This window comes from Hemitrygon akajei, chromosome 5 (genome assembly GCF_048418815.1).
Source record: "Hemitrygon akajei chromosome 5, sHemAka1.3, whole genome shotgun sequence".
Lineage (NCBI taxonomy): Eukaryota > Metazoa > Chordata > Chondrichthyes > Myliobatiformes > Dasyatidae > Hemitrygon > Hemitrygon akajei.
In genome coordinates this window covers 98,679,794-98,692,455 of record NC_133128.1, presented here as the reverse complement: position 1 = coordinate 98,692,455, position 12,662 = coordinate 98,679,794, and the positions used below count along the sequence as shown (strand labels likewise).

Sequence of the window (12,662 nt, the reverse complement as noted above, 5' to 3'; positions counted from 1 at the left end):
TCCAGGTTGAATCTCCAAAGCTGTATTGATGTCATTTATTGTGAATGAATCTGTATGTAGTGGGCAGATCTTTTGCAGACTTGAAATGACTCAAAACCCCAGCCCCCCTCCCTCAAGTGTTTCTTCAATGAGTCATAGAGTTATAAGCACAACAACAGGCCCTTTGGCCTACCGTGCCAGTAGTCTGTGTCAAACTATTATTCTGCCTAGTCCGATTGACTCACACCCTTCATACCCCTCCCATCCGTGTACCTATCCGAATTTCTCTTAAATTTTGAAATTGAACTCACATCCACCACTTCCACTGGCAGCTCTTTCCACACTCTCACCACCCTCTGAGTAAAGGAGTTCTCCCTAAAGTTCCCCTTAAATATTTCACCTTTCACTCCTAACCCATGACCTCTAGTTCTAGTCTTACCCATCCTCAGTGGAAAAAGCCCACTTGCATTTCCCCTATCTATGACCCTATCTATGTGTACCTCTATCAAATCTCTCTTCATTCTCATACACTTTAAAAAAATAAAGTCTTAATCTATTCAACCTGTACCCGGGACTTAGATTCTCAAGAACTGATATCTCAGGACCTGCATTCGATGGAGTTCAGAATAATGAAAGAGAACTTATTGAAACCAACAAGATACTGAAAGATGTGGGTAGCGTGGACATAGAGGGGATGTTTTTGTTAGAAGGGCAGTCTAGGATGTGATGTCTCAGAATATAGGGATTTTCCTTTAGAACTGAGATGAAGAGAAATTTCATTAGCCAGAGGATGGTGAATCTGTGGAATTCATTGTCACAGATGGTTGTGGAGGCTGTCATTTGGTGTATTTAAAGCAAAGATTGATAGGTTTTTGATCAGTCATGATCAACGATTACGGGAGAGGCAGGAAAATAGGATTGAAAATAAAATCAGCCATGAATGAATGTTGGAGTAGTCTGGATGGGCTGATTGGCCTAATTCTATTTTTGTATCTCATGGATTGGTAAAGCCTTGTGTTGTGCCTCACTAATCAGCTGGGAACCAGATTTTTGTAGCTTCACACAGTAGCAAAGCAGTTAGCATAACACTGTGACGCAATTTCCGGGTGCTCCAATTTCCTCTCATATTCCAAAGACGTATGGCTCGATTAGTGAGTTGTGAGCATGCTATGTTGGCACCAGAAACATGATGACATTGGTAGGCTGCTCACCACAATCTTTTCTGATTTGATTTGATGCAAACTATTCATCTCACTACATGTTTCAATGCACATGTGACAAATAAAGCTATTTTTTTTTAGCTAATCTCAAATAAAATATGTAAGATTCCAACCTAGTCAGGTGACTTTCAACCTAGGATCCATCCAGAGACCTATTCCATGTATCACCACGTTGTGTGGGTAGATGACTGCCAACCTGAGACAGTCCATCCCTCAGCAGAAGATCCCAAGCAGCTAGCCAGTGCATGGCCTACAGACACTTTACCATCCACATTTATGGATAATGAAGACCTTGTGTACAAGTGGGATCAATATCACATCTGATTTATTCTGCCAATGCCACACACAGGGCTGGAGAATGAAAATGTTTTGTTTCAGTAATGTCACATTAGAGTTCTCTCCATACATAAACTGTTAGGATAAGTAGCTCCCATGAGGATTATGCATGATCACAATAACATTAGAAGAACTAACAGAGCACTATACATTATGCCACCAACTTTGGAAGATATAATGAAAGATTAATTTTTTTTAATTCCTTCACTTTTTTTGATGGCCTTTTCAAATATCAGAGATCAAGCTTTCAATGTGATCAATGTGAAAAATGAACAGCTCTTTCATTATTTTTCATTCTAGGGTGCCCTCACTGTAAGAACACTATCCCGCATTTCGCAGCAGCTGCCGACCACTTTAAGGAGGAGCGAAAGGTAATTGTATGCCTTAAGGGACTGTTCCAGTCTCTTAAGTTTTATGCAAAACATTTCAGCTTTTCATTAGCATGAAATTGCACAAACATCTCCCCCATGGCTTGTTGGTGAATGCCCCAAGTATGGAATTAGAGTAATTTAACTCGAGTAGTTGCACTGTAAATAAAAAACTGAATAAGGTCTTGTTGAGAAGGGTGATGAAAAGGCAGAGAGATTCAAGATTATGAGATGATCTGGGGGTACACTTAGAACCAGAATACTGGAATATTAAAAAAAAAGCTGGAGGAACTCAGCAGGTCAGGAAGCATTAATGGAAGGAAATGGACGTTGGACATTTCAGAAACAGATTTATTTTTACTGACATATAGCATGAAATTTGTTGTAAGAAATGAATGAATGAAATTAATTTATTTCGGTCAGTACAAACGTAACAAAAAGCGTCATTTACAATGATGAGTTCATAATGATGATTTCATAGGACAAAATTGCAACAAACAACACAGATAAACTTGTGATGTGTGTTGCTTCAGGTTGTGGCATCTACAGTCTCGTGTCTCCACATTAGAATATCTTTGTTTATCCTCGCAGTCAAGATGGAGATTTCATACTCAATTCAGTTGGAAATTCAAGGGAAGTACAATGACATAAATAACCAGCACAGCTGCTGCCTCAGCAGTAGAGAGATATTTTAAACTTGACCTTGAGTGTTGTCTGAGAGGAGTTTGCAAGTTCTCCTTGTGACCAGGTTTCTCCAGGTACCCTGGTTTTTCACTCACAGTGTTCAGACTCACGGGTTGGCCAGTTAAGTGGCAGCTGTAAGTTGCCTCTAGAGTGGACGTGAGTGGTAGAGGTCTCAGCCCGAAACATCGACTGTACTCTTTTCCACAGATGCTACCTGACCTGCTGACTTCCTCCAGCATTTTGTGTGTGATGAATGGTAGAATTGGATGGGGTGGGATTGATGGGAATGTGGAGAGAATGAAAATAGTGAAAATGTAAGAGTAGTGCAAGTGGGTGATTGATAGTCTGCGTGACCTCAGTGGGTTAAAAGGTCTGCTTCCGTGCTTTATATAGGAAATTCTGTGACAAAAGTGGAGCTGGCTACTACTAGAAATACTTGAAAAAATATAATCAAAGGGCAAAGTAGACGAATATGAGGGAGAAGCAATTAGAAGGTTATGTTGATGAAGCTAGATGAAGATGGTTTCAAGAAGTCTCCTACAGGCATAAACCTAATGATCTGTATAAATTTCTGTGCCATAGATCATTTGGAACTCTGCATAGACTTGGGATTGAACCTGAAACCATTCTTGACGTTTTATCCAAGTTGCAGTTGGTCTCAGCAATATTTTTGTATGAGTGAGAAAAATTTGGACACATGATCCAGTCCCAATAATTACCTGTTCTAGAAAACATGCATCAGGTAAAACCAGATTGTCACTTTCCTGAACAGAATCCTGATATCTTGAGGCAGTAGGTCACTACTGAAGCATAGAATTAATGCACAGCATAGAAATGGACTACGCATCCTATCTTGAAATCCATACTTTATCCCTCCTTTTCAAATAGGACTACAGATCTGGGAATACAGATCCATAAATCCTTGAAAGTGCCGTCACAGATAAATAGGTTCATAAATCAAAGTTTTGAGTACAGGAATTGGGATGTTATGTTGAAGTTGTATAAGACGTTGGTGAGGCCTAATTTGGAGTACTGTGCAGTTTTGGTCACAACGACAGGAAAGATATGAATAAGATTGAAAGAGTGCAGAGAAAATTTACAAGGATATTGCCAGTACTTGAGGAATTGAGTTACAGAGAAAAATTGAGTAGATTAGGATTGGAGCACAGGAGAGTGAGGGGAAATCTGATAGAGATATACAAAATTATGAGGGGTATGGATAGGGTAAATGCAAGCAAGCTTTTTCTGCCATGGTTGAGTGAGACTAGAACTAAAGGTTATAGGTTAAGGATGAAAGGTGAAATATATGAGGGGACCTGAGGAGGAGCTACTTCTCTCAGGTTGGTGAGTGTGTGGAACGAGCTGTCAGCAGAAATGGTGGATGTGGTTGATTTCAATGTTTTAAGAGAAATTTGGGTAAGTACGTGGACTGGAGGGATCAATGAGACCAGACAGAATTACAGTTTGGTGCAGAATATACTGCTGAAGGTTCTGCTCCTGTGTTGTAGTACTCTATGACTGTATGACTGGATATATTCACCCATTTGAAATTGAAACTCCGGAGAATCAGTCCTTCTGACTGTTGTAATTCTCATCACTACAGTCCTTCTGATCGCAGTTTGTCAACATTTTGATGACTCTGCTGACTTAGAAAGAATTAACATTTCATTAAGCTCAGGAGCATTTAGCTGAGCAATAGATGGTACAGAGCTGTGTCAGTGAATGAAGCAGTGATTCCTGCTCAGACTGGGCCAGATTTTGAGTTTTTTTTGTTTCATCAGTTATCATTTCAACTGCATGCTGGTGTCCACCACCTACCCTGTCTTTGACCCCTAAAAACCTGCTGGAAACAAAACACAAAGTGAATCTGAGATTAGAATTCAAAGCAGTGCTGAAGAAGTGCTGTGTTACCAGTGGTGGCGCCAGGTGTCAGCCGTTGTTCAGTGGTCAGAGGTTCAGGTCCCTATCCAGGAGAACATGCAACAACTCCTGGCTCTTGCTGTTTGGTGCGATCTCTCAAGTCGAGTGAGATGTTCTCCTAAGGGATTGTCGTTTGTTTGGTACTCAGGTGGCTATAGAGGCTGTTCCGGAATCAACATATTCTGGTGCAGTATAGGCATGACTAAGTGGTAGCTGTGGTTAATGGTTGGGTCTTTTGGTTGTTCAGTCTCACTGTTCACAGCTCCCACTTGTTCTCTGCAGCACAACAGAAATCACTCTCATACAGCACAGCTCCCTCCTGAACAGATTTCTTCCAGGTGTATCTATTGAGTGTAATGTCTTCCCAGTTTTTAGATGTAATGTTGAATTTCTTCAGGCTGAATTTGATGTTATCTTTGAAGAGTTTCCTTTGCTCACCAGGGCTCACTGATCTTCCTTCAACTGGGAGTGAAGGATCAGTTTGGGGAAACAAGCGTTAGGTATCCAAATTACATGATTTATCCATCGGAGTTGGTGTTGCCTTATCATAGTGGGGATGCTTCTCATGTTGGTCTCCTCCAGTATGCTGGTGTTAGTGCGTCTGTCAGTAAGTATACATTGGTAGAGATGTTGTCTTTCAGAAAGGATGACCATTGCAGGACTTTGAGTCTTCTCCAACATCCTTTCAATACTTGTCGTCAATGTTACTGAAATATGAATTATTATGTGGGACTCACTGTGGTCAATCTGGCTGCCATTATCTTCAGTACATAGCTACAGGTCAAAAAGTAGTTATGGATTGTAATCACTTTAAGCCATCCAGAGGTATGGAACTTATTTTATATTCAGATATCTTTTCTGTCACAAAATACGAAAATTTAGCCCATCTTAACCTTTCAAACCAAGAAGACTTTGGTTACCTTTCCAAGTGTGATGTTTATAAAAAGATTTCATTTATTTCCTGGGTTTTTCCTCTTTCAGATTCAGATTTATTTATCACACATACATCAAAATATACAGTGAAATATGTTGTTTCCATCATTTTTCCTCATTCATCACCTTTTGACTTTATATGTGCTCTTATATTAATCCAAATAAACCTTTGTGCCTTTAGTCCTGACAATTTTAGAAGCATGGTAAAGAAGATTTGGTGATAAGCCATGTGACCCAATAGCACATCACAAAACATTAGTCAGTCAAGCATGTACAACTTTTCAATCAAATGATGGCTGCTTTTAACGCCATTTGTACACTTATGCTTCCATAAATCTCTATAATCTTGTCCAAAAGTAATCTTTAAATCCATTCTGAAATTGCTAGATGAAAATTCTGCCCACTTTTTTGAACCAGTCAATTCCAGAATTCCACTACACTTTTTATGAAAAAAATCATAACAACTTGCTTCTAATTTTAAAGTTATTTTCCATTGACCAGAGGAAATAGTTTTTAATTTATTCTGTCTAATCTTTCAATCCGTTCTATGAGAGATCACCCTGTAACTTTTTGTACCTGAAGATATACACATCTGGTCAATGCAACCTTTACTCCTTTCAAACGCTATGCTGAATTTAACTTATCAATGAGTTACAGAACTTCCAATACTAAACAGCCAAACTGAGCACTACACAAGTAGAAACTGACATATTGACCTCTGCTACTCCACAACCTTGCTTTGCAGAGTACATATTAATCAGCAACTTGCGTTAATGAAGAAAAACATGCCCATTTCTAATGCTGTTCTTGCAGGAGGACTTGCAAACATTGCAAAAAAAAAATCAATTATCTTTATGCTGCTTTGTTTGCTTTCCCTCTTTTCCCAAATGACTGTCAATAACAATTCCATTAAGCCCATTCCTTTTTGCCAATAAACCAGTTATGTGAACAGGATATTGTACTCATAAAGGATCTAAGTCACTTCAGGCTGCTCAGATGTGATGTCAGACTCCCTTTGATCTATCAGCACTTTCGGAGTGTCCCACTAGCTACCCTAAGCTGAATTAGCTGATCTGAGAAGAGTTCCAAGTTTTCCTGCTACAGCTTCTTACTTTGTCACCAGCTGGACTTTCCTAGCATTCAGATAGAGTCAGAACACCTATAAAGTCTATGTGTTCAATTCAAAAGCAAAACCCGTTTCTATTTTTGTTTTGAATGTGGAAATATCAAGAGCCGTGAGGTAATGTTACAATTCAACAAACCTTGGTTAGACCACACTTGGAATATTGTGTTTAGTTCTGGTCACCTCATTATAAGAAGAATATTTCTTTCATCCATGTGCCTATCTAATAGTCACTTAAATGTCTTTAGTGAACTACCTCTACCACCACCCCTGGCAGTGCATTCCATGCACCTACCACTCTCGGTGTAGAAATCCTACCTCTGACATCCGACCTATACTTTCCTCTAATCATCTTAAAATTATGCCCTTCATGTTAGCTGTTTTGACCCTGAGGAAAAGTCTCTGGCTGTCCACTTGATCTTTGCCTCTTACCATTTTGTACACCTCCATCAAGTACCTCATCCTCCTATTCACTCAATCCTAATAAGGCGTGCTCTCCAATCCAGGCAACATCCTGGTAAATCTCCTCTGAACCCTCTCTAAAGCTTCCATGTCTTTCCTATAATGAGGTGAATAGAACTTTCTTTCTTTTTCAATCTTTTTATTAGTATTAATAATATTATGAACAAAATACAATTGATATATTAATAAAGGGATTACAAACATACAAATTCCCATTGCACATGAAAGAATACATAAGCAATGATTACAGTATAAATAAGTTTTCCCAAAACATGAACCATATAGTATATATATGAACAAGGTAAATCTAGATATTTCATAATATATAATATAAAAAAAGAAGAAAAAATATATATGCAAAGTTAACTAACCTACTAATCTAGTATCTAAGGGGAAAAAAAAGGAAGCAAAAAAAGAAAAAAAAGAAAAACTAAAAAAGAGAGAAAAAAAAGGGCTGTTTATAATATCTCACAAGAATACATAAACATCAATGTCGTCAACTCCGATCCTCTCAACATAAATACGATTAAAGCTGAAAAAACCAATAAGCTTGGAACAGGGTCGTATTACATCATATGAAAATATTGAATAAATGGTCTCCATATCTTTTCAAATTTAATAGAAGTATCGAATACACCACTTCTAATTTTTTCTAAATTTAAACATGACATAGTTTGAGAAAGCCAATGAAATACAGTGGGAGGATTAATTTCCTTCCAATTCAACAAAATAGATCTTCTAGCCATCAAAGTGAGAAAAGCAATCATTCGACAGGCGGAAGGAGATAAATGGAGTGAGTCCATCATCGGTAAACCAAAAATTGCGGTAATAGGATGGGGTTGTAAATCGATGTTCAGTACCGCAGAGATAATATCAAAAATATCTTTCCAATATTTTTTCAAAAGCGGACATGACCAAAACATATGAGTTAAAGACGCGATTTCCAATTGACATCTGTCACAAATAGGGTTTATATAAGAATAAAAATGAGCTAATTTATCCTTGGACATATGGGCCCTATGTACAACCTTAAATTGTATTAATGAATGTTTGGCACATATAGATGATGTATTAACTAATTGAAGAATTCTATTCCAATTCTCAATAGGAATAATAAGATTGAGCTCTCTTTCCCAATCATTTTTGGTCTTATCAAGGGGCACTGAACGTATCTTCATAATTATATTATAAAGTTTTGATACAAGCCCTTTTTGAAAAGGGTTTAATTCAACCAAACTCTCCAAAATATCTGAAGACACAAAATTTGGAAACGTAGGAAGTACCGTACTTAAAAAATGCCTAACCTGTAAGTATCTAAAAAAATGAAATCTAGGCAAATTATATTTATTAGATAATTGCTCAAAAGACATAAAACAATTGTCCAAAAATAAATCAGAAAATCTTAATAAACCCTTAGTTTTCCAAGCCAAAAAAGCTTGATCTATAATTGAGGGGTGGAAAAAACAATTAGATACAATAGGAATATTTAAAACGAATTGAGTCAACCCGAAAAATTTCCGAAATTGAAACCATATACGTAAGGTATATTTAACTATCGGGTTGTCAATTCGTTTCGGCAGTTTAGAAAGAGCAAAAGGGAGAGAAGTCCCTAAAATAGAACCCAGAGCATAGCCTGGTACCGATTTAATTTCCAAACTCACCCAATGAGGGCCAAAAGATCCATCCCAGTCTTTCAACCAACATAACAAATATCTAATATTAACTGCCCAATAATAAAATCTGAAATTAGGTAATGCCAACCCACCTTCCTTCTTTGTCTTCTGTAAGTATATTTTACCTAACCTGGGATTTTTATACTGCCATATATATGAGGAAATTTTTGAATCAACATTAGTAAAAGAAGATTTCGGAATAAAAGTTGGTACCGCTTGAAAAATATATAAAAACTTAGGTAAAATAACCATCTTAATAGCATTAATCCTACCTATCAGAGATAAAGATAATGGTGACCACTTAGTAAACAAGCATTTAATCTGATTAATTAGGGGTAAAAAATTAAACCTAAATAATTCTTTATGGTTTTTTGTGATTTTAATCCCTAAGTAAATAAAAGAGTCATTAACTAATTTAAAAGGTAAATTTCCATAAATTGGAATACTGGAAGAAGGTAATACCTTCTCCAGCCTGGAAGCCAGTAACTTGGAAAAGATCTTGGAGTCCACATTCAATAAAGATATTGGTCTATAAGATGCACAGTCAGTCGGGTCTTTATCTTTCTTCAGTATTAAGGAAATGGAAGCTCTATAAAAAGATTGTGGCAAATTCCCCAATCTAATTGCTTCTTCAAAAACCTTGCATAACCAAGGAGAGAGAGTAGCAGAAAAACATTTAAAAAATTCTGCTGTATACCCATCTGGACCTGGTGCTTTCCCAGAATTCATTGAGGAAATAACCCCTTTAATTTCCGCATCTGTGATCGGAGTATCTAATACTGAAAGATCATCGGATGATAATTTTGGAAAATTCAATTTCCCAAGAAAATCACACATGATATTATGATCCTGAGGGAATTCAGATTGATACAGGGAGGTATAAAAGTCTTGAAAAGACTTATTTATCTCATCATGGTTAACTGTCAAATCCCCATTCTGCGAACGAACCTTAGTGATTTGACGTTTAACCCAAACATTCTTCAGCTGACTAGCTAACAATTTTCCCGATTTATCACTATGTATATAAAAATCAGATCTGGTTTTCATTAATTGATTTTCAATCGGAGATGTAAGTAATAAACTATGTTCCGTTTGAAGTTCAACCCTTTGTTTGTAAAGCTCCCTACTAGGAGTGGTCGAATATTTCTTGTCAATCTCTTTAATTTTATCAACCAATAAAAGAGTTTCCTTCTTAATGCGTTTTCTCAGACCAACAGAGTAAGAGATAATCTGTCCACGTATATACGCTTTAAAGGTGTCCCAAAGTGTTCCGCACGAGATATCTTCCGTGGAATTAGTTGAAAAGAAGAAATCGATCTGCTCCTTCATAAATTTAATAAAGTCCGGATCTTGCAGTAAGGTAGAGTCAAATCGCCATTGTCTAGCACTTGAAGCTGTATCCGTGAAATTAATAGAAAGTTTTAATGGAGCATGGTCAGAAATAGCTATAATATCATAATTACAACCAATTACCGATGGAATAAAACAAGAGTCAATAAAAAAATAATCAATTCTCGAATAGGAATGATAAACATGTGAGAAAAAAGAAAACTCTTTGTCATTAGGATGGCGAAATCTCCAAATATCAAAAACTCCATTATCAGTCAAAAAGGAGTTAATACAAGTGGCCGACTTATTGGGTAAAGTCTGACTAGATATAGATTTGTCCATCAAAGGATTTAAACAACAATTAAAGTCACCACCCATTATTAACATATTCATTTAAATTAGGTAAAGAAGTAAATAAGGACTTAAAAAAATCAGGACAATCCACATTTGGAGCATAAACATTAACCATAGCAACCTTTTTATTACAGAGTAAACCTGTAATTAACAAAAATCTACCATTCGGATCCGAAAGGATATCATGTTGAACAAATGCAATAGAGGAGTCAATAAAAATTGAAACTCCCTTAACTTTGGCATTCGAATTCGAATGATACTGTTGACCCCGCCAAGACCTAAAAAAGCGATATTTGTCCTCCTTCCTCACATGAGTTTCTTGTACAAAAATGATATAAGCATTAAGTCTTTGGAATACTTTGAAAATCTTCTTTCGTTTAATCGGATGGTTTAAACCATTAGTATTCCAAGACACAAAGTTAATGGTTTGAGCCATGCTTCTAAAGTCAACCCTTTGGTATAGAAAGGGTTAACCAAATTATAAACTCATGCACCCGGAAGAGGAACAAAAATAAAGAGCGGACTCGGAAGTGACGACATCGTAGACATATTTGTAGTTCAAAAACAGCCCGAATGAAAAAACTGAAACAAACTGGTAAAAGAAAAATAGAAAAGGAAAACAGACCAACCCCCACCCCCACAAGAAAAAGAAAAAAAGCCAAAATATGGCTAGAAAAAGGAAAAAATGAGACTAATTCTACCCCCATATCAGCGGCAGACCACTCCGTATTTAAAGGATATATTAAAAAAAACCACCCCAACTTTAAAAATTATGATCACAATACTAAAATCTACGCTTCTTAATATGCTTAGTTGTAAAAAAAAGAATATAATCACTAAAAGTTTATAAATCGGGTTATAACCCAAACAAATCAAGAAGTATTTAAACTATGATAAGCGATGCATTATAGGAAGAAGATGAAAAAAGAAACAATAATGCCATCTTAAACAAAACCAAGAATATTTTTGCAAAAAACCACCATCTTGATAATAAAAAAATTTCCCTTCGAAAAGTTAAAAATATACCTTCAAGGGAACAAAAATAATAGTCAAAAATATAGTATAGTGGTTAAAGTGTATAAGACAGAACGATTAATATAACAAAAACACACTTTAACTTAAATATGAAGTATAGGATAAACCTACACCAATAACCAGAGACTAACCCTGGTTTGAGGAATCAAAAACCATCTTACACGATCAGAATCACTCCTTTATTAGGGATTAGTGTCTATAGCAGTAGGGAAGTTCTCCTCCAGATACTTTCTCGCTTCAAAAGTAGAAAGGAAAACCTGGCGTGGAGCATTCGACGGAGATATTCTAAGCTTCGCAGGGTATAAGAGCGCAGGTTTTAGATTTTTCTCATAACATTCAGACATCAGAGGTTTAAAAAGAAGCCTTTTTTTCATAATTTCAGGACTAAAATCTTCCACCAAACGAAAGTAGTAATTTTGAAATTTAATCATCCCAGCCCTCCGAGCCTCACGAATAAGTTGTTCTTTGTCGTGTACATAGTGAAATCGGACAATTACCACCGGGGGTTTAGCTGAAGCACTCGATGAACGACTCCAAATTCTATGTGCTCGGTCAAGTAACGGGGGGTTCTCTGGAAAAACCGACGGAAACGCATCTTTTAAAAGTTGAGCAAAATATTTCGAAGGATCGCCTTTTTCTATGCCGTCTGGGAGACCAAGTATACGTAGGTTCTGTCTTCTGGACCGATTCTCCAAGTCGACACTCTTGGCTTTAAGTGTTTCCACCAGTTTAATGGTCGAAGTTAAATCCTGTTGCAATTTTTCAATTGTCAAATCTGGTTTCCGAGCTTCTTCTTGCAGAGACGCGATAAGAGCTTGCTGCTGGTTAATTACTGAATCCGTCTTAACCATATAATCTTGAAAAGCCTTTATATCTTGTTTAAAAACTTGTTGTAGTTCATCGAATTTTTTATCCAAAACCTCCATAAACAGTTCATAAGTTAACTCAGTGCGTTGCGGTTGAGCTTGCTTCTTTCCATTACCGTTCGGGTTACGCCCCGGTTCTCGTCCTTTGGATCTAAGAGCCATTTCTGTTTGCATATCTTCAAAAATTCACAATAAACTCGTAACGATAAGCCCGAGAAAATAGCAAGAATCTTTTGGTGTAGGTAAAAATAAGTTGAATAAGGGTGATCAAAGGTTAAAAAAAGTAAAGGTTATGGAGCGGATCTAAAACAGTACTCACTCCATGAGCGTCTCCCGCTGACCTCGAGGTGAATAGAACTGAACACAGCATAAAAGTAAAA

General features: G+C 36.9%; 1 protein-coding gene across 1 annotated transcript in view; it reads left to right on the top strand.

Moving 5' to 3' along the window:
• Positions 1-12,662, top strand: part of pdia5 (protein disulfide isomerase family A, member 5) — a 211,341-nt gene that overhangs the window by 181,056 nt on the left and 17,623 nt on the right. Inside the window, exon 15 of the mRNA XM_073046123.1 lies at positions 1,836-1,906. Within this exon, the coding sequence (XP_072902224.1) occupies positions 1,836-1,906 (71 nt within the window). The remainder of the gene's footprint in view (positions 1-1,835; positions 1,907-12,662) is intronic.